This window comes from Muntiacus reevesi, chromosome 3 (genome assembly GCF_963930625.1).
Source record: "Muntiacus reevesi chromosome 3, mMunRee1.1, whole genome shotgun sequence".
In the NCBI taxonomy this organism is placed as follows: Eukaryota; Metazoa; Chordata; class Mammalia; order Artiodactyla; family Cervidae; genus Muntiacus; species Muntiacus reevesi.
In genome coordinates, this window is record NC_089251.1 from 116,986,223 (window position 1) to 117,006,460 (window position 20,238).

Below are 20,238 nucleotides of genomic sequence, written 5' to 3' on the forward strand. Positions count from 1 at the left end.
TTTGCTGCTTGCCCTTTCTCCTCCCGTTTTTAGCCAGGCTGGCTCGTGGAGGTAAGGATTCCTATATTTTCTCATCATCCCTCCAGTGTCCAGCTCATGCGTTATGGACAGGAGGGGTTCAGGAAATTCAGCTCAGAGATTGGGCGTTCTCACCTTGCTCACACTCTGACTAGTGGCATCCAGGCCAGCTTAGCTTGAGGGCCGCTCAGTTGGACTGGCCTTGCCTAAAAGCTATCCTCGGCAGAGACTCGTATAGCTGGAGGGCCAGCAGAGAGGCTGTGCTGTGCAAATGCATAGAGGACCATGGCTGGAAGCTCACAAGTGGATTTTTACAACCACAGGCTCCCAGCCAATGAGGGGAATGCCAATTCTGGGTCCTGCGCTAACATTTAAAAAGGATTCTGTGACACAGGTGCAAAGGAAGCAGACTGCACACACAGTTAGGGGAGGTACCTTCTTTCTTGAATTTTGCCGATATTACACACAGGTTCCCAGCTATCTCATCACAAGCCCATGTGGAGTATCAAGCAGAATGCCAGCAGGAATGGAAAAGACAGGACAGAAACAAGAGGTGTTAAAGAGACACAAAACACTTCTTGGTGACCTACTGCTGGAGGCAGAGGAGGGAATATGGATGGACTGTGGCTATAGCCTGGATGACAGTGAACTGTGGCAGAGAGAAACATGGACGGTAATGTGGTTTTGAGAGAAATGTGTGGGGCTTCAGGTGATGGTAGAACATCCAACTGGAAATTGCCAGCAGACATTTGGTGATTATAAATTGACCCCGACCCCAATCTGAGACTTGTTTCCTAATTTCACCCTGAACGGCTCTAAACTCAACAATCAGGTAAAGACTGTTAATCAGTCAAACTTAGTAATTAGGGACTTTTAAGATGACCCTTGTTAAGACACCCAAGAGATACTGCAAAGGCCATGAAGTGCCTGGATAGGCTCTAGCAGTCAAAAAGATCTGCAGATGAGGGGAAGTATCACTGAAGACTCAAGTGAAACTTGTTCTCTCTTATCCCCAAACCATGAATTCCTATCCTGGGAACAGAGTCCGTCTAGGGGTTGCTGGTTTGAGCTAAGAGCTGGAGATGGTGCAGGTCAGAGAGGCTAAGAGGGTCAGAGGCTTGTCCTGCTACCTACTGGCTGTGTGGCTCGAGACAGGTCCTTTTCCTTCCCAAAACTTTAGGGTTTTATCTGTGAGACAAGAGGTTTGGGCTAGATGATCATACAATCTGATGGGGAGGATGGCTATCATAGGAAAAGAGTTTAAAATTCGGGATTTATAATGTGGAAGAAGGAAGTTTAGAGAAGTTTCTAGATCTGTATAAAGAGTGAAGTTAGGCACAGTACACTTGTGTTTACCAAGATTGGGAGAGACAATTGTTGGCCTCCCAGCCCTCCCTCCCTGGACCTCCTCTCTGTCCCACTCTCCCCGACCCTGTGCTGTTTGTGGAAGGCCATTGTTTTAGGAACAGATGATGCTAGTATATGCCGAGGCTGGAAATAAAGCTCATGAAAGCTTAGAGAAGTTCGTAGATCAAAGACTCCAGGATGTTTTGGGGCAGGGGGAATGTACATCTTTAACCATTCAAGGTTAATAAAAAGCAAAGACCATGATTTAACTCCAGCATTATGCTGGGTCAAATTCCTTTTATTTAAAGTGTTGTAATGACTTTCTAATTGGTCTTTCTGATTCCAGTTTCTTCTCTCTATAATCTGCCTTGTGGATAGATCACAAGTTAATTTTCCTAGGGCACAGATCTGATCCCTGATTAAAAGCCATCAGGGACTCTCCTCTGTCTGTGGTTGTCTAAGGCCCCTGGTATTCAAGATCTTCTTACAACATAAACTAACCTTTCAATTTTTATTATTTCTTTGATCCAAGCAATCTTTACTGTTCACTGCTCCCTGTACAGAAGTTTGTACCCTGCCTGTCTCACACTGTCTAGAGTGCCAGAAATCAAATCCTCACAACCTCCCTTTCCTGCCACTTACCAGAAGTGGGAGGCTGGGCAATCACTGGACCTCTCTGGACCTCTGGCTCATCATCTTTAGAGTGGGGTTCACGATGATATCTACACTCAGAATTTAGGATTCATTTGTTTCCTCCAAAGTGCCTGGAATTTAGTAGATGCTCAATCAGTGCGGCTGTATGAATGAATGAATGAATGACAGCAAGGCGGAACTCCAGCTTGTCTGTGCCACAGAACTCTTCCCCCTCAGAGCTCGAATCTGCATGAGCTAGGGATAACCCTACAGGTCATTTTGGTTTTATCGGCACTCTGGTTTACTAAAGATCTTCCTCCTGTGTAACCTCTGCTCACCGCCTGCCTGCCCTTACCTTCATCCACCCTAACTGCTCTGCTCACTGTCTGTATAGCATTCCTCTCCACTGGGCCCTTCTGGCTTCAACTTCAGTGCTTCCATTTTCTGGAATGCCCTCCTTCTGCTTCAGTGATCTAAGTAAGGCATAAGTTTCTTTGGCCCAGGTTCAGCTCATGTTCTCTCTCTTTGCCTTGATCCCCAGTTATGGGTTTTCCCTTGGAAGTCCTGAATGCTCTTGCTTTTATTGCTGAATTCTTTAATTCATTTGTGATTTAACATGTGCTATCTTGTAGACGTATTTCATCAATGCTTAAAAATTCTTATCCTCCTACCACCATTTTAACATCTTTTGAATTAGGATGCATATTACAGTTGATGATGCTGGTTTAATTAGTAGTGCTTTTCTTACAGTAAAAAACATGGTGCATTTTACAATCAGTGGTATCTTAAACTGGAATACTTTTTATGTACTGGAATACTTTTTATGCGTTGTGCGTTTATTTCCTATCTATCTGGCCAGATTATATCCTTTTTGAGTCAAAGTTTTATGTTTCTTTTTTTTTTTTTAAAGAAAAGATGTGCTTTAGTTGAACTAATGTTCAATGTTTCTTTTCCCTTCCACACTGTCCAGCACCATAATCTACATATCTGTAGATGCTCAGCAACTATCTGCTGTCAATCATAGTGAGGCCAGTGGATTCTCCTCCCTCCTGCTCCTCCTCCTCCTCCCCACGTGGGGTGGTTGAAGGTGGACACTTCCCACTGAAGCCAGCATACCAGAGGCAGCTGCATCCCTTTTCTCTACAGCTCAGATGGGGCATATCAGTTTTTGAAATATTAATGCACAGAAATCTCTCTGGGCCTTTATTTCCTAATACAGTCCAGGGGCTTCATTTTTCGCTTGGAGCTCTTTTGGCTGTCCCCATCCCCCACTGCTAGAAGGCTCATTGCTTCTAGGGAACAAAAGCTTAGTTCCATGGGACCTCAGCCTTGGCTCTGGAAGGCCTCATCAGCCCTTTCTGTTATGGAACAGAGGAGGGGCAGGCCTAGGGCCTCCCTAAATTAGGGCCCAGCTCAATGGAGAGACTCTAGGCCAGCTCTTCTTTCCCGTCTGGTGCTCTAACCTTGACAGCCTTCTTAGAATCTGAAGAGACCAATTCACCATTCCCCAAACAGTTGGTTGTTAGCAGCAAGAGGATTAAGGGCCCCTGTGCAGGAGGGCTGGCTGTGAGGGTTTACCGACACGCCCCCTTTGCTGCATCCACTGCCAGAACTTGTGACCAGTAACAGATCTCGATTGATCCTAAGTCTTCCTGGATGCGGGAAAAAGTTCACTGTCCAGAAGTGCTGGGATTCTTGTCTCAAAACACATGGGAGCTGCAAGCATCCCAGATGTAGGTTGGAGGTTTGCTCAAACACATTTTCCTCTGAGCTGCAATACTTGACTAGAATTTGGAATTACCTGGACTACCAGTGAGGGGAGAGTGCTTGCAAGAGAGGAATGGCATAACTTTCTACTACCTACTGCTCTTCAGGGCTTAGAGAGTTAAATGAAGAGACACTTTCAACTGTTCGTTCACTCAGCAAAAATCACTAAACACCTACTACAGAGCAAGCACTATGTTTGGTGCTGGCTAAAACCTGGTCCCTAGAATAGGTTTAGTGGAATACAGGTTAGCAAGAGAGAGTTGGTAAACAGATACCCTCAGCATCACTTGGTAAATATTCATGACAGCAGACAAGCACACACTACTGAGAACACAGAAAAAGGAGATTCAGCTTGGAAAGGAAAGCAGAGAAGGCTTCCCGGAGGAAGTAAGTGTTCCGCATGATTCAGAGTTCTGAAGATGGTGAAAGGAAGAGCACGTGCGAAAACCTGAGGCATTAAATACCATGGTGCTTTCAGGGACCTACAGGCATCCTGTGCAGCTGAACCCCTGGTGACTGGTGTGAGAACAGCCAGAGAGGAGGCAGGTTTTTTTTTTTTTTTTTGGGGGGGGGGTGTCTAAATGATGCCAGCACCCTTCAGAAGCTGCTCATCTCCAAAGATACCTCATGTGATCAGGCCTCAGGGAGTGACTGAGATTGAGGTTGACTCTGGAGGTCAGAGTCCCACATACACATAACTAGACAAGGAAGCTCCTTTTAGAAAAACCTGAAGAAATAGGCACATGAATTTTATGAGATGCAGTCCTGCCAGGCTGAGGGCTAGGAGGAATGTGAGAGGGGAAATGGAGCTGAGGGAATCTCCCTGGCAGAGGAAACAAGTTTACAAAAACAGGGTTGCCCACCTCTGGGACACGCTGTGGTGGGCATCTATGCCCTAATATCTTTAGACCTGCCCTGCAGCTACCTGGCAAAACCACCAGACACCCTCTGTGAGCAGGATTCCTTGTAAGACAGCTTGCAGCATTAGAAAGGAAACTACCCACCCTTGGTAGACGGATGAAAATACAGCAGAAGTGGCTAACGGCATGAATTTTAGAGACAGATCTGCTTTGAATCTTGGTTCTGCCACCTACAGGCTGTGCAACTGAAGACAAAATTGTTTAACCTCTCCGAATCTGATTTCCTCTTCTACAAACAGTGATACACTTCACAGAGTAGTCTGTTAGTATCAAATGGAAAATTATGTTTCAACCACAAAGAGGAGAGGTTCACTGCTTTTGTTCATGCTGAGAAGATGCACAATACAAGGTAGCTTTCTACCTGCTATGTATATATTGCTTTGAACTTCTCAAAGCATTCTTATAATCTGAGTCTCATTTACTCCTTACAAGCAGCCTCTGAGGCGAATGGGCAGTGTTCCCATGTTACGAGCAAGGGGAGTTGTTTCCAGGAGACTCCTACAATGCAGCAGATTCAGGGAAAATTGACTTCATTTGACAGATGAGGCAGGGTGTCTTGGTTCTCATAAACACTTGAAAAATGCTGACGAGCAAGTGAAGGGCGCAGTCAGCAAGTGCAAATTAAGACAGGCAGGCTTTCAAGGGTTAGTTGGAGGCTGTTGAGAACTTTGGAGGTAATCCTGGACGGATGAGGAAGGGGGAGTGTGATGCCAGGAGAGGTGGAAGGTCTGCACAGGTCACGTTGGTCACAAAGGGGTTGGGGCTGGGGGGAGGAGAGGTGGAGGATCTATGCAGGAAAGCCCTGAGCAATTACAGTGGTTCTGGGGGCTTGAAGGCCCCCACCCAGAGTCAGTCAGTGATCAGAAGTCATTAACGTGCTAATCATTGAATCCCTCCTGTGATCCGATGAAGCAGGAAATAAAGATGCAGAAAAGGTTTCTAAACAAGCAAGGAGCAAGTTTCTGAGGAGGGTGACTCTGGCAGGTACGGGAGGAGGGTCAGGTGCTAACTCATACAGTCAGCAGGCCTTAAGCAAACCCGGGAAGCTAACACAGAGAAAACATGGTCAGAACGTGGTGAGAAAGTGGGTGGTGACGGAGGGTGGGAATAAGGAGCGAAAGGGAACGAGTATCCACTGTGAACCTACTCAGTGCTGGACACATCTCATCTCATCCGTCTTTATAGCATGTGATAAAAATAACCATCTTAGTCTTATAAACGAAGAAATCAAGATTTACAGAGATGAAGTAACTGGATGCTGGTCACAGAACCAGTAAGTGATGAAGCTGGGGTCTGAAACCAGGTCTCACTGGGAAGCCTATGCTTTTCCCATTCTAACACTCCTGCCTCCCTGAAGGGAAATGAATCAAAACCGTCCTGAGACTGTAAGCCTGGGTCCAGGAATACCTGACGACTGCAGACAGCAGCCAGGAACAGGAAAGGGGGATCCTTTCTGAAGAGGGAGACTTCTGGCTTTGGGGTTTGATGTATGAATCTCCAAATTTTAAAAATGTGTATGCAGGTGGGGTGACATCCTCATGGGAGGATCCCACAGACAGCTGGAAATCGCTGGGGGTGGAGGTGGGGGGCAGGGTTGTATGTGTACTGAGGAGTCATCTGTGGACAGTGGGGGCAGGAATCTGAAATGTAAGAAAAGACAAGGTCTGCTAGGAGAGAGGTGTTGGAGTCAAACACGAGAGGGGATGGACTGAGCATTTTGGGAGTCCCACAGCTAATGGCAGTGGGGCCGGGGAGGAGCAGGGAGCTGCAGGACCCACCTACATGCACAGATGGTCCCAGGCCCACGTGGCCGCTCTGGGCATAGATGCCTCCTGGTGCCAGCTGAGATAATCCCCTTCACTTCTGTTCTGGAAACATAGTTTTCAAGGCGTGACTCAAATTTCCACAGCCCCTCTTAGAATTTACACTTGTTCAACTCTAATGCCCATATGGTTGGCATTGCGTTTGGCACATAATAGGTGCTAAATGAGTATTTGTGGAGCTGAATTGAACAATTAAGGAGGGAAAGTTATATGGAAATGGTAATTAATTATTTTTTTCTGAGCCATACCTTCTTCATTTGTGAGATGAATAATTATTGCTAGGAGTAAATAAGATATGTAGGTTAGGCATTTAGTACAGTGCCTGGAACATGGTTGTTCATTAACTGGTTAATTATTATTACTGGCAGCAACCATGGATGTAACAGAAGAGGAGCTTAGGGGGAAAGATTTGGGGAAAGAAGGAATGCCCGACAGTTCCAAGGCACACAGTCCGTCTCTCTTCTTTCTTTCACACACATGCACACCCATGGTGAGAAATGTTCAGCAAATATAAAACTTCTCTGCTGGTATCTGCTGGCTTCTCCCAACCCTGACCTAATACAAGGAAGAGATGCTTAGTAATCTCAATCTGGTCCTACAGTGGGTAACTGAAATGATCTTCATAATTGGTTGCCTGATTTTAACATCAAAATTGTTTTTGGAGACTTGATTCTAGCTAGAAAATAGGACCTCTTGTAATGTTTTGGTTTCTGTTGGACTTTCTCAGCAAAAATGTTTCTACCCCACAGTTTGGCAGGTGCTTTGGGAGGGAAATATGGTACCCAAGGGTCCTGGAATCAGCACGCATCACATTTGTCCAGCTTCTCACAGACAGAATCACCACTCCCTGACACAAAACCCTCTCTGTGGTAAAAACAAAGCCACTGTGTGGCAGGCCTTCCCAACAGTGAATTCTCTCTCCTCCCAGAGACCTGAGGAGGAATGAAGAGACAGAACAAAGACCCGGCATCTGGAGCACAATTGTGTGAAAAGCGCCCAGGATTTTCAGTGACTGGACGGCTCTCTTTTATGGCAGCATCTCCCTCCTGGTCAGCCACTTTCTTCTCACCTTTGGGCCTGCGTGTATGTCCAGGGGCCTTGAGTGGAGTCACTAGAATGAGGACTCCGGGAGCCAAGCCTCTTATCCGGAGCCGTGACCCAGCTCCCCCAGGTCTCCTCTGGAGGCCAGGCCTACGGGGACCCCTCTTCTGCCCTCCTGGTTCAGTCTTCCCATCACACTGCGAGGCCCAACCTCTCTGCTCGGCTCTCCGCCCCCTCCCCCCTCCCACCCCCCCACCAACCCACCCCTTTGCGGGGCATAAGGGACCTTTTCTATTTGCGGAGCCTAAAGAAGCCCGTTGCCAAGGTGACAGGAGCGGGAACAGCAGGGAGCTTGCCATGGGGGGAGGGGCTTTGCCCCCAAACAGCTGTCAGTGGGAGCAGTCCCAGCTGGGACTGCAGCATTTGCCTGCTGGGGAGGGAATGGCCCCCAGAGAACACATTCCTCTCTGCTCCCCCCACCCCAACTGCCCCCCATCACAAGTCTCCACTGGTTACTTTCCCTGGGGGCAACCAGCCAGCCAGCTCAAAAAATGCTTCAATAACAAACAAAAACCTGCCACTCCGCTCCCCAGTCCCTCTCTCTCTCTCTCTCTCTCTCTCTCTCTCTCACACACACACACACACACACACACACACACACACACACACACGCATGCGCACACACTCTGATCCCCGCCGTTCATTCACAGTGTGTTGGCTGGCTGGAGGCCAGAAGTTACCTCCTGCCTGGGGAACAGTGGCGCGCCCAGGGCAGGTGCTGCTCCTGGCCACCCACCCCCCACCCCCATCAGGTCGGGAGGATTATTTCAGACTTTTTTTTTGTTCTTGAGGCCCTGAAAGGATCTGTTAGCATCTTAAGCCTCCCCGCTGCCTTCCTTTCGGGCTGTTGAGGGTGGGGAGTGGAACCACGGAGAGGAAGGGGTGGGAGGGGAAGGGAAGAACAGGAGGGGACAGTGGGAGGCAGGAACAATGCAAAGCCTACTGATTCCTGTCACTGGGGAGAGAGTCTGTGGTCTGCAACTCACAGCTGCTCCATAGAGAGTTCTGGGGAACCACTGGTGTCCGTACTGCCTATAGCCACATACTGTTAGTCTCAGGCCACAGCTGGGGCCCTGGGCCTCGGTCTGTAACTCACCGGCCTTCCCTTTTATCAGGCTCAAGAGAAGAGAGCCCTCTGCTAGACTCTGTAAAACCCAGAACAATCTGAGAACCACGAGGCTCTTTGAACTTCGGGTCAGGAATAAAAAAGGCCTAGGAAGCCCCAAAAGAGCTGAAAGAGGCAAACATCACTTGATGATTAAGAGCATACTGTCTGACTCAGCCAGACGTGGAGTTGGTTTCCAGTTCTGCCACGTAATACTGATGTGACCTTGAGTGATATTTATAGTAAGTTCTTGGGTAACCACTCTGAACTTCGGTTTTCTCATCTGTAAAATGCATGAAAATATCTACAGGGGTTCTTCCGAAAGGCAGAAGAGGTGGGGTACATAAAAAAGCCCAGCGTATTGTCTAATACACATCAGAGGTTTTTATCAGTGCTGATCCCCTTTGTATCCTGTTTTCTTGAGGCCCCAGGGTTGCCTAGGAGCCTTAGGAGGAAACCTAAGAACTAGTCTTTCCATTGAAGGGTCCTCAAAATCTGGGGGGTGAGCACTGGCTTAGATCTAGGCAGGGGTAACATTTTGACCTGGGTAGAAACGGGGTTCTCAAGAAGTCTTGAAGCGCAGATGTTGCTCTATGGTTTGTAGGTTGCATGAGGAGGTAGAAGAAATGTTAATTTGGGGTCCTTGCTTTAGTCTCAGCTGATATCAGCTCATTTCAAGACACCCCACCTCCCCCTATCCAGACTTTACCCTCTGAGCCTCAGTTTCTTTCTCCATAAAAGGAAGAGGCTGGACTAGTCTCTGGAGAAAGCAATGCCAGACTGGAAGAAAGGTCCAGTTAGGCTTCTGCAGAGAGCTGCCTGCCTCAGCTCAGAGGGTCTGCTGGAGGCAGAGATCCCCTCTGTCCTTGAAGCCTCCAGAGGGTGAAGAAAGGACTTGAATTCAGACTCTACGCGGTTCACATCACAAGGCTCTACTTATGCCTCTGTCACCTGTCTAGAATATCTTCCCCTCCTTTGTTGGGGAAACGACTCCTGCTTCAATACCCAGTGCCATTTCCTTGGAGGGACAGCATCTCTGAGCTGTCCTGCCTGGCACAGAGGTGTCCATCTGGGACCACCCCCCCCCCCCCATACCTTGTACTTACTCCTACAATGGCAATTATGAAACCAAATGGATTTGCTTAAAAATCTATCTCCCTCCTTTTGACTGCACCCTCCTTTAGGTGAGAAATCCCATTTTGATCATTGTGGTTAATCTAGTAACAAGCAAAAAGTAGGCTCTCAAAAAAAATAAAAACGCAGGTTAGACTGGATGGTAAAATGGTCTGGGTGAGGACAGAGGGGGAGTGGTTATTTCAGGGATGTGACCAGCGTGACTCTACCTTTACTGCAAGGCCACATGGTCCATCACTACATTTCTGTGCTATAAGAGCTTGGTCTTCTTCCTGAGACTGATTAGCCTGGCTTTCAGGGCTGTTGGCAGATTTCCTCATTAAAGATTGCCTACAGTAGGCAGCGCTGGGAGAATTTTAGCAGCAGGGAGAGTCTAGCCCCAGGGAATACTGATTCATCCTGTTCACATAATTTGCCTCATAAGTAATCTGCTGGATTATTACTTTTTTAATCTGCAAGATTTATTCTTGAGTGCCACTCTTACTGGCAAACCTTTCTTGGCTCCTCTCCCCCAGGTTAGATGGTGCCTCTGTGATCCTCCGGGGCTCAGAACTCACATCTACAACAGGCTGTACTCATCTGTATCTCCGGACTGTGCCCACCTGGGAGGCAGGGCCCATGTCTTATTTATCTCGGCACCCCTGGAACTGGCAGCATAACCGACACATATTAGTCAACAAATGTCTGTTGAGAAATGAAAAAATAAACTTCTCACTTCCTCATCTCCCTGTGTGGTTCTTACATGCCTCTGGCTAGCCCCTGTCCTTTTTTTGCTGACTCTTAGAGAATTTCAAAATAGTGTAACTGTCTAATCTCCACTGCCTAGGTGAAGAGCTATGATTGGGTACCCTGAGAATCATGGTACCCATGCTGAAGAAGGTCTTGTTTGGGATTGCCCTGGCGGTCCAGTGGTTAAAACTCTGCGCTCCCACTACAGGGGGCACGGGTTCGATTCCCTATTAGGGAACTAAGACCCCACATCTAAGTGTGGCCAAATAAAAGAAAATTAAATGATGGAGCATTTATGTGAACAAGGTTCTCCTCTTAAAAAAAAGAAAAAGAAGGTCCCATTTATTTCCACTAACATGGCTTCCTTCTTTAAAGCTGGACAAGAAGCATGAAAGAGAATCTGGAGCTGAAGAACATCTCAAGACTGCAGAAGGGGAAAGAGAGACCCACGGCTGACATCTTATCTTGCCCATGGGAAACAGGAGAGTGTGAAAGTTTCCCCCGACCCATCGTCCCTCTGAGTTTTCTGGGATAGGATCCTACCTCCTGGGGCCCTTACCTGGTGCAATGAGCGGGTGGGCAGCCACGGCGGGCACCATCCGGGTGAGCCCAGCCCGGCCCTCCAAGCTCCCAGGCACACTGCCGTGGCTGTCTCCTCTCTTGGGTGGCTCTGTCACACTGTCGGTTGTGCCAGACTTGGCACCTGCAGGGGAACCCTGAGTGGTGCTTCTGCCCTGTGATGGGGTAGGCAGAGGCTGGCTACCACCTGGCGTGGGCTTCAGGGCCAAGCTGGTCAGGACAGGCTGGGTGGGGGTAGGGCCCGAGGCTGCTGCAGCTGGTGTCTGCTGTGATCGGAGGGTCAAGTTCTGTACCTGGAAAAGAGGGGTCTGTAGGAGTCCAGAGAATGTGGGTGTGAGCAATGCCAACACACAGTTCAGACAGGGAAGGAGTTAGGGATGGATCCAGGAAAGCTGAACATGAGACTGAGTTGTTAAATCAGAAAGAAAGCAAGAGAGACAAGAGACAAGGGGCTCAAGGAGAAACCAGGAGCAGAGTTTCTAAAGGGGACAGACAGAGTGCTGGTCATTGGATTCATCAGAAACCAAATTCTGAGCAGGGATGTCTACCTTGGCTGGGGCAGGCTGGGGCAGGGTGGGGCAGGCTGGGGCAGGGAGGCCAGGGCTTCTCCCTTCTGTTACCTCCCCTCCTCCCCCAATCTATCCGATGGGCTGCGTACCACTTAGAAAAAATCATGGCAGGGCATGGGGCTTCCCACACTGGGCAAGGCCAGGGCAAAAGTGAAAGTGAATTGACCAGCAAGGTCTCCCAGGTGAAGGATTATCCTGTCCTGAGGATGGGGTTTACACGTTAGGACGGGCGGGCTGACTCAACTTGGTCCCTGGCACCCTCTGCTGGACACACAGAGGTTACGCCAGTCTCGCGTCTGATCCCCATCCCTTAGATGGGGCTGGTTCCTCCCCACCACCCAAAGAATCTTTACAGCCACAGCTGTGTCTATGTGCTCCCAGCAGAAGGAAGGGGCCTAGGACTCATCCTTGCCCCCTCTTCCATGCCATTTTTCCTGATTCCTAGAGCTGCTAGCATGTGTAATCAGAGCGGAATTTTCCTCTTAAAAAGCAATGACAGAGCTCATCCTGGGGAGGGTGTAAGGTAGTGAGGGCCACTGTTACTGGCGATCACACTTACTCCCGCCCCGTGGCTGGGGCCCGAAGCAGAGTCAGGAGTGGCCGAGGCCTTCTCAGTGAGGAATCAAGGAGCGAGTCTAGGGGTAATGGGACGCCGTCTCCCACCTGCTTTCCTGGAGCACCCCGAGACGTTCAAAGCTCCTCCAGGGCTCGGGCCCAGACCCAGCATCAGTGCCCCCCTCGGCGGGGGTCCCCACCCTCCCTGCCCACCCACAAGCATGGAATCCTCACCTGGGCGGGGGTGGGGGGCCGGGCGGGGGAGCCAGTGCCGAGCTCAGGCTGCACGGTAGCGACGGTGGCCGTGGGCGTGAAGATGAGCTGAGGGGACAAAGGAACAGTGCCGCCTAGGCTCCTAGCTACCTGCACCAGGTTACCTGGCTGGGCCTGGAATCACAGGAAACGAGGCGCCTTTTACCTGCCCAATGTGGGCTCAGCCACAGGACACGACAGCTCAGCCAGGGAGCAGACGGGGTGGGGGGGAGTGGGGGAGGTGGGAGAGGGAGCGAGTCCAGGGGTGTCTCCTGAAAATCTCAGGAGGCCCCTCAAGTCCTGATCCAGGCCGGGCAGGGAAGGGCCAGGGCTAGGGGGCCGATCTGGGGCTGCACCAAGTCAGGTGTACTTCAGAAGCCTCTGCTAAGAGCTCACCCCAGAGGAGGGACCAGTAAGGACGGCTGGACACCCTCAAGTCCCTCTCTGCAGCATCCCGGGGAGCAGGGCCCCTGGGCTGAGACAGATGCCCTGGAACCATGTTCTAAATCTCACCTGCAAGTTATGTGGCAGCCTGGATGGGAGGGGAGTTTGGGGGAGAATGGATACATGTGTATGTATGGCTGAGTCCCTTCGCTCTTCACCTGAAACCATCACAACATTGTCTGTTAATCAGCTATACCCCAATACAAGATAAAAAATTAAAAAAAAAAAAATCTAACCTGCTCTGGACTCTTAGGTGTGGGTCAGAACAGGAGTTCCTGCCAGAAGGGATCAGATTAGATTCTTTTGGCCATTTTTAAGTCAAATTTAGACTGGGGTGTGTGTGTGTGTGTGTGTGTGTGTGTGTGTGTGTGTGTGTGTGTGTGTGTGTGTGTGTGTGTGTGTGTGTGTGTGCGCGCGCGCGCGCGCGCGTGTGTGTGTGTGTGTGTGTGTGTGTACTGGGGTGTGTGTGTGTGTGTGTGTGTGTACATGCATGAGCAGAGACAATAGTGCCAGAGGAACCAAGAGGAACCAAGTTGTACTTGTGTCTACAGCTCCTTGTGCGCAGGGACTGAGGGTCTCTGTGTGACACTCCCACCCCTGTGAGTCCAGCTCTGGACATGTATATGACAGCATACCTACTCCTCTGAGCGAGGGCACCCCACTTTGGGGAGGGAGGTGGCCAGGATCCAGGGCTCCAGCGGGAGCAATTGAGCCAGAGGAGGGATGGGGTAAACTGAAGACAGAACAGGTTTGGGTGGTGTCACATGGGCTGCCTGGCTCCCTGGAGAAGTGGAAGTCTGGTCCCCATGGGTGTCTCAGAGGCTATTCCCCAGGAATGGAGCTGCACCTCAGTGAGTTCAGAGTCAAGAACGGAAGTGCTGGAGCAGAACCAGAAAAGCTCCCAGTGTCAAGCTCTGACCACAAAAACTAGGCGAGGGCTGGGGCCATACAGCCTTCAGGATGGTATGTCAAGGAGCTGGAGGGAGCACAATTCAGAGCAGAGCCGGGAGACTGGACTCACAGTGGGCTGAGCCCAATCTAGACCTAGACCTGCCTGCTTCCTCGGGTGAACAAATACTGCTGCTTTCTTGGGAAAGTCTGCTTAATTTTAGGAACCCCTCAGCTTCTTATGGGCCTCTGCACCTCTTAGGGACAGGTATCAAGGCGGGACTCTAGGTATGTTTGTGGAGGGCTGATACGTCCTGAGTATATTCAGCCCAAGCAAGCCCACCTGATGAATGTTTGACCGGGTGGCCCTGATGGGAATGTGGGCCCGGCTGGGAATGCAGTGGTGACAACACAGGTCCTGGAGCTGGCGGCCGCCTTCACCACCCGGACTGGAATGCACTTTTGGCCCTGAACTAGTGGTGGCCAATCCCTGCAGGACAGTCCTAGTGGACTAAGACCTCACTTCTGCAGGGTACTCAGATGTTTGTGCACTTGCTTGTCTTACGTGTCTGAGTGGACAGACCACCTGGGTTCCCTACTGTAACTAATTTTAGGGAGTGGTTTCTGATAAGAGGAGGATAATTCTGTTTCACTCTCAGAGGGAAAGGAAAGAAGGCATCATGGGTAACTTAATTTTGGCCTAGAACCCTACCTTTCTTTGAGTCATGGAGCCGATATCAAAGCTCCCGTCAGCCTTCCAGGCCGCCTTCTTTATGCCACCCCTGCTTTCCTGCCAACTGTCCGCCTGGTGCTTCTTCCCCACCATTCTCTAATTCCCACCCTTCTTTAATTGTCCAGCTCCCAACTTCTCTGCCTCTGTCCTCCTGGCTTACCTGAGCCATGGCCCAGGCTGGGGACTCACCATCTGTGCCCGGAGATACATCTGTGCTTGGCTTGCGGTCAGGGCTGGAGAAGATGTGTTGCCCAGAAGCACGGCCTGCTGGGTGATACCCGAGGCTGCTGCCGAGTTGACGCTCTGAGCCCGGTTGATGAGCTGGGCTGCTGCTGGGGAGGCTGCCAGGTTGATCTGGGGAGAGAGATGCGTGCAGTAGGAAACAGGTGCTTCTGTGGCTTAACTCTGCACCCCTTCATCCACTTCTTTCTCTTCACCTCCTCTGTTCCTTCGTGGACTCAGCCTTCTTTAGGACCAGCTCTGATCCTTGGGTCCTAGATCTCCCCCAGCACTGCTGTATCTCTGGCCTGTGTGCAGTGCTGACGGGAGGACCCCATGGGAAGAGGGCTGAGGCATGAACCAGGAGCCGTGACATTGTAAAGATGACAGGAAGTTACTAACCGAAGTTAGAAAGTGGCACACATCTTTTTTTCTTTCTTGGCAAGAGTAATGGATTCCAGTCATGATTCTACATGACTGAGGATTCACCACCATTGCATGTGGAGGCTCATGAGCATTTTGGGCAAAGTGGAAGGAAGTGGTCCTGGAGGAAGGAAGGAAGGTCCTGGAAGGAAGTGGGCTTGGCCTGCTGCTCCCCACCCTACTCACCGAGGATGACTGGGCAGGGGCCTGTGCAGACACACTGCTGCCTGAAGTGCTCCCTTGTCTGTTGGCCACCAGGCTTGCCTGGGAAAGAAGAATCCTTGTCACTGAGGCCCAGTCTCCTCCAGCCATTCCCTCAGCCCCCACCCACTACTCGATGCACTGCAGGGCAGTGATGAGGAGTCATATCCTTATTCCGGCTCATCTATGGGCCCTCAAGCAAGTGCCTCGGCTTCCTCTTTTATACAGTGGGGACTGCTTGCAGGATTGCCGAAAGGCTTACATGAGGCCAAGCGTTTACACAGAAGCACTCCAGCTGTCAGCTAGGACCATCACCCATGTTTCCAGCTTTCTTCAGCTCCTCACCCTGCCTCCCTCTATTATACCCGGCTCAAGGCTCCCACGTGGCGAGCTGGGCACAGACTGTCTGGAATGTCCAGCCTGTGCTCTCCCCTTGGCCAGCTTCCTCTCATCCTTCAATTCCTTCAGCAGATGTTCATTCATTCATTCACTGTTCCTCCAGCAGAATTCATTCATTCATTCATTCACTGTTTCTCCAGCAGACATTCATTCATTCATTCACTGTTCCTCCAGCATTCATTCATTCATTCATTCATTCATTGTTCCTCCAGCAGACAGGCCCCCACCCACCCCCGGACTAAGGTGGGCCTCTCCTTGTTACTCTTCTCTTTGGGAGAGCTTGTCAGCACTCTGATATTTAGCTACTTTGCTTTCTTAGCTATTTGGGTTTCTGTCTACTTGCTGTCTCCCCACCACAAGCTCCAGGAAGACAGGGTCCACAGTGCACCCAGGGCTGACATGAACTCTGGCATAAACATTCTGTTGACTGGAGGACTGAGCTCTTCTCAGCCACTGAGGGCAGATGGGTGGGCTGAATGGGCGATGGCCTTCTCCTGTGGATGCCTTCTCGCACCCTCAGTCCCCTTCCTGAGGTGCGGTATTGTGGTGAGGCAGGCAGCCAGCGGTCCTTCCTTGAGCAAGATCAGCTCCCCTCAAGAGCTCTGTGGCCCCCGGGGGAGGTCTGAGCCTCCCAGAGCCTCTCTCCTCATCTGCTGAAGGACACAGATGACAGTGGTGCCTACTTCACAGGGGTTCCATGAGGGCGCAGTTAAAGAATGTGTGGGAGGGGCGGGGCACCTGCCTCCTCCCTGAATCCTTTGGCAGCATCCTCCGTCTCACCTGCTGCACGGCCGCCAGGCTCTGGAGCTGGGCGCTGCTGAGGTGCTGCTGCTGCAAGGCCGCCGTCTGCAGCATGAGGTGCTGCTGCTGGGCTGCATACATCTGCTGCAGGTACTGGGCTGCCGTGCTGGGCTGCCGGTGCAGGGCCTGCTGGATCACCTGTGGAGGGTGCGGCGGGCGAGGGAAGAGCCTCTTCTGCGGCCAGGCCTGCTCCAACCCCTCCGCCCGAATGACCAGGTCTGTGATCCCCGCTCCCTGGCGAGTGGCGACAGCTGTTTGCACAGCTCCACACGTTCTCGCCTGATCTACCCCCATCTCTCTTCAGGGTACACACTCCCTGTTCTTTCCAGGTACCAGTGGCACATGCCTCTCTGACAACCCTCAGGTCAGGAGAGAGGAGACCCGTCCCACCGGGTCCTGTGGCAGGCTTGTTAGGTACCCCTCCCCGCCATTCTGCAGCCTCAGATGAGGGTAACAGCACCACAGGGGTGATGATGACAGAGAGAACTGAAGCTCAACAAGGCAGAAAGGGGGAAACGGATGGGAAGAAAGAGAGACAAGTTGGAAGTGGGGGCCTATTCCAGCCAGCCAAACTAAAACCTGTGCAAGGGCAACGCCCTCCTGGCAGGGTCTGCCCCCAGCTGCTGAGAGGTCCTACTGGTCCCTCAGGGGACTGTCTCTCTGGCCTTGTGGAGCAGGGATGCTACAGCCACAGAGATGCTACAGGTACAAGGATGCTGCTGCAGCCGTAGGATGCTGCGTTCCTCTTTTACTTTCTCCCTCCTTCTCTCCATTGCTCCCTCTCTCGAGCCACCATCTCCCACTAGTCTTACTGCTATTCTCTCTTTTGGATGGGACTGGTTGAGCCACACTCTCTGGGAAACAACAAACGGCTGCTCTTTGATCCCCTCCCACTCTCCCATTCCTCAAAGCCTCTCCTCCACCCTCAGGGACAAGGAAAAGTGAACGCCTGTCCTCCAGCCCTGAGACCCTCTATCTTCTTCTCTATTCTCCTCCTTTCTTCTTACCTGGTCACTCTCCTGCCATCTTCCCGGGGTGGGGGGTGCCCTACTTGGGTCCTGGCCAGGCTTTGGCCCACTTCCCACCCTTATTCTGCTGAATCCCTTGGCTATAGGGCTGCTCCTGCCCTGGGTTCCACCCCTTGGCAATGAGCCTCCAGTCTAGCTCTCTGGCTCAGAGTGATTTCCAGGGGCTGGTGGCTCTTGGACAAAATCACCTTGGGGCTCAGATTGGGGGTTTTATAAAAACAGGCTGATATCACAGATTCTCCATGGGCTCTGGGGTCTCCCCAGATGCCCCTTCCACATGTCATCTCCTCCATACGCTTCTTTCAGTGTACTTTCCCCTCTGAGGTTCCTGCTTTACATGCACTCAGTTCTTATTCCTTGTTCTCCCCGTAATTCTTTCTCCTTATTCCCTTTATCTAGCCTTTCTATCTTCCTTAGACTCCTAAAAGCACCTCCCAGCATCCAGATAGCAGTCGTAGAGACAGACTCTTCCTCCCTGGAGGATGTGAACAAATGGAAGTAGGAGGCACCCCACTGGTTCTGCTTGGTTGAGGAACACAACTTCGGGTCACTCCACTTGCCAGAGCAGAAACCGCCATCCCTTTTGCCTAGAATTGTGGTGAGAGGCAGGAGAGGCGGGAGGGCACCTCCTAATGTCAGCAGCTAGAAACTGGCGCTAAAATACTCATGTGCAAAGGGCCCAGAGGAGGAGGCTCTGGAGGAGGCGGCAAGGATGGAAGCGTGGTGCTATTAAGTGTGAGGCAGAGATAGCTAGGAGAGGAAAGGTTCCAACGTATCTGATGGGGTCTGCTCTAACTAGACTTCTCCGGCCCTCCCACCATCTGCTACGGCTTCCTCTCCATCCCCGAATCTGGGCCTAGGGCCAAAGCAGGCTAAGGACACTCAGCTGGGACACTCAAACTGCAACAGCGAAGCCATCAGAAAACACATCTCTGCTGTGGTCTTTCTTTTCTGCCTAATTTATCCAGGAACTTCAACCAGACATTGTAGGGAATAGGAGCGCAGGTTTGGGGTGGGGGGCAGGTGAGAATCAAGTTCAGCATTTTTGTCTTTACCTGCAGGACCCTAGATAAGACACTGCTTTCTCTGAGCCTCAGTGTTCTCAACTATAGAATTGTGCCTAATAAGAACCCTCCTCCCAGCTGGAGGAAAAGATAAATAGGCAAAATGTTTTGGACAGCATGGGGTGCGTGGCAGATGGCAGGCAATGTGTGGTCATGACTGCATTTTGGAAGAGTGTGTAGTCACCCAGAAGGCCTCCCGGATGACACTTTGCAAACCACTGCTTTAGGAAAGAAGGCAGAAGGTTGCAAAGACAAAGGGTTGTTTGGGGGTCCTTTCTGGTCCTCTGTGTATTAGAGAATTTGATTTGTCACGGGGCAATAGTCACTTAGATAGTGGGTCTAGGTTGCAGCTGAGCTGATCCTGATCATTTTTTTCTGTTTGCTAGTTTCACTTGTCTGCCCTTAATAATTTCATGTGCATCTCCTCCCCAAACGGCCCTGTGGGGTCTGAGTCACCAGGTAAGAAAGGAATTTGCCGGCTCTGCTAAGTATTTCCACTCTCCCCAGACCTCTTCAAGGGAACCCATCTCGCATCACTGCTTCTCCAATGATGCACAGACATTTGCCACTAACACACGCCCTTGTATGGCACCCTGGCTGTCTGACCGGACCACGCCAACATGTCCTCCTGGTTAATGAGTCGTCAGGTGGCATCTTACCTGCACAGTCTGCCGGTCAGGAATGCCGCTGTACACAGAAATCTGGGGCCCCGCGGGCCGGCCGCTGCCACCACTGCCGCTACTGCTGCTGCTGCTGCCGCCGCTGGCATTGCTGCTGCTGCTGGATGTATGGGGGGCCGGCAGCTCGTTCTCCATGGCCTACGGGGTGGCACAGTCAGGGTGCTCAGGTAGTGGATGAGCAGGCAGGTGCTGGGAGGAAAGAGGCAGAAGGGAAATGCTTAACAAACTAGAGAACGCACAAGTAGGCATCTGTCTCCCCCAGCCTTTGGTGGGACCACTTCTGAACCAAGGTCTTGAGCCACCCCTGCCATCACCATCAGGACAGAGCTCGCAAGGCGAGATGTGAAACCAGGTCAGCCTGAACCTAAACCTTATGACCTGTTACTCTGCCTGGGGAGGTGAAAAACAGCCATGGAGGATCCCCTACGATGGGCCTCCTAGCAGTGATTTCAGGGAGCATCCTTTGCACCAGCAACCTTTTCATCAGTGGGGTGGAGAAACCGAACATCAGAGAAATTATTACTTGTCTATATTTAAACAGGCAGTTCTTGAAAGAAATGGGATCAAAAAATCTAGAGGGGACAGAAGGAGAGAAAGAGGCAATAAAATAAACTGTAGTATTTGTCTTGTTTGCCAAGACAGAAGAGCTTTGAGTATGTTTGGAGTCTGTTTCCTTCCCAAAGTACTCAGTGAGTATTCCCCGGTCTATGCTGAGCAGGACACCACGTTGAACAATGCGGGGAAAACCACAGGCTTTGGAGTCAGAGAGACTTGGGTTTGAGTCCTGGCTCTGCCACTTACCAGCTGGGAAGCCTTGGCAAGACAC

The 20,238-nt window shown here is 50.9% G+C and overlaps 1 protein-coding gene across 2 annotated transcripts in view; it reads right to left on the bottom strand.

Annotated features, from left to right (window-relative positions):
* The window catches only part of PHC2 (polyhomeotic homolog 2), a 115,835-nt gene that overhangs the window by 31,922 nt on the left and 63,675 nt on the right, over positions 1-20,238 (bottom strand). Inside the window, exons 2-7 of one of the 2 annotated variants that reach the window (XM_065930342.1) lie at positions 19,392-19,601; positions 16,620-16,778; positions 15,426-15,503; positions 14,787-14,951; positions 12,515-12,601; positions 11,137-11,449 (exon numbers count right to left, since the gene is read on the bottom strand). In XM_065930342.1, the coding sequence (XP_065786414.1) occupies positions 11,137-11,449; positions 12,515-12,601; positions 14,787-14,951; positions 15,426-15,503; positions 16,620-16,778; positions 19,392-19,547 (958 nt within the window). In that variant the 5' untranslated portion in view covers positions 19,548-19,601. Of the gene's footprint in view, positions 1-453; positions 496-6,463; positions 6,525-11,136; positions 11,450-12,514; positions 12,602-14,786; positions 14,952-15,425; positions 15,504-16,619; positions 16,779-19,391; positions 19,602-20,238 lie in introns of those variants that run through there. The other variant, XM_065930343.1, reaches the window with a different exon arrangement.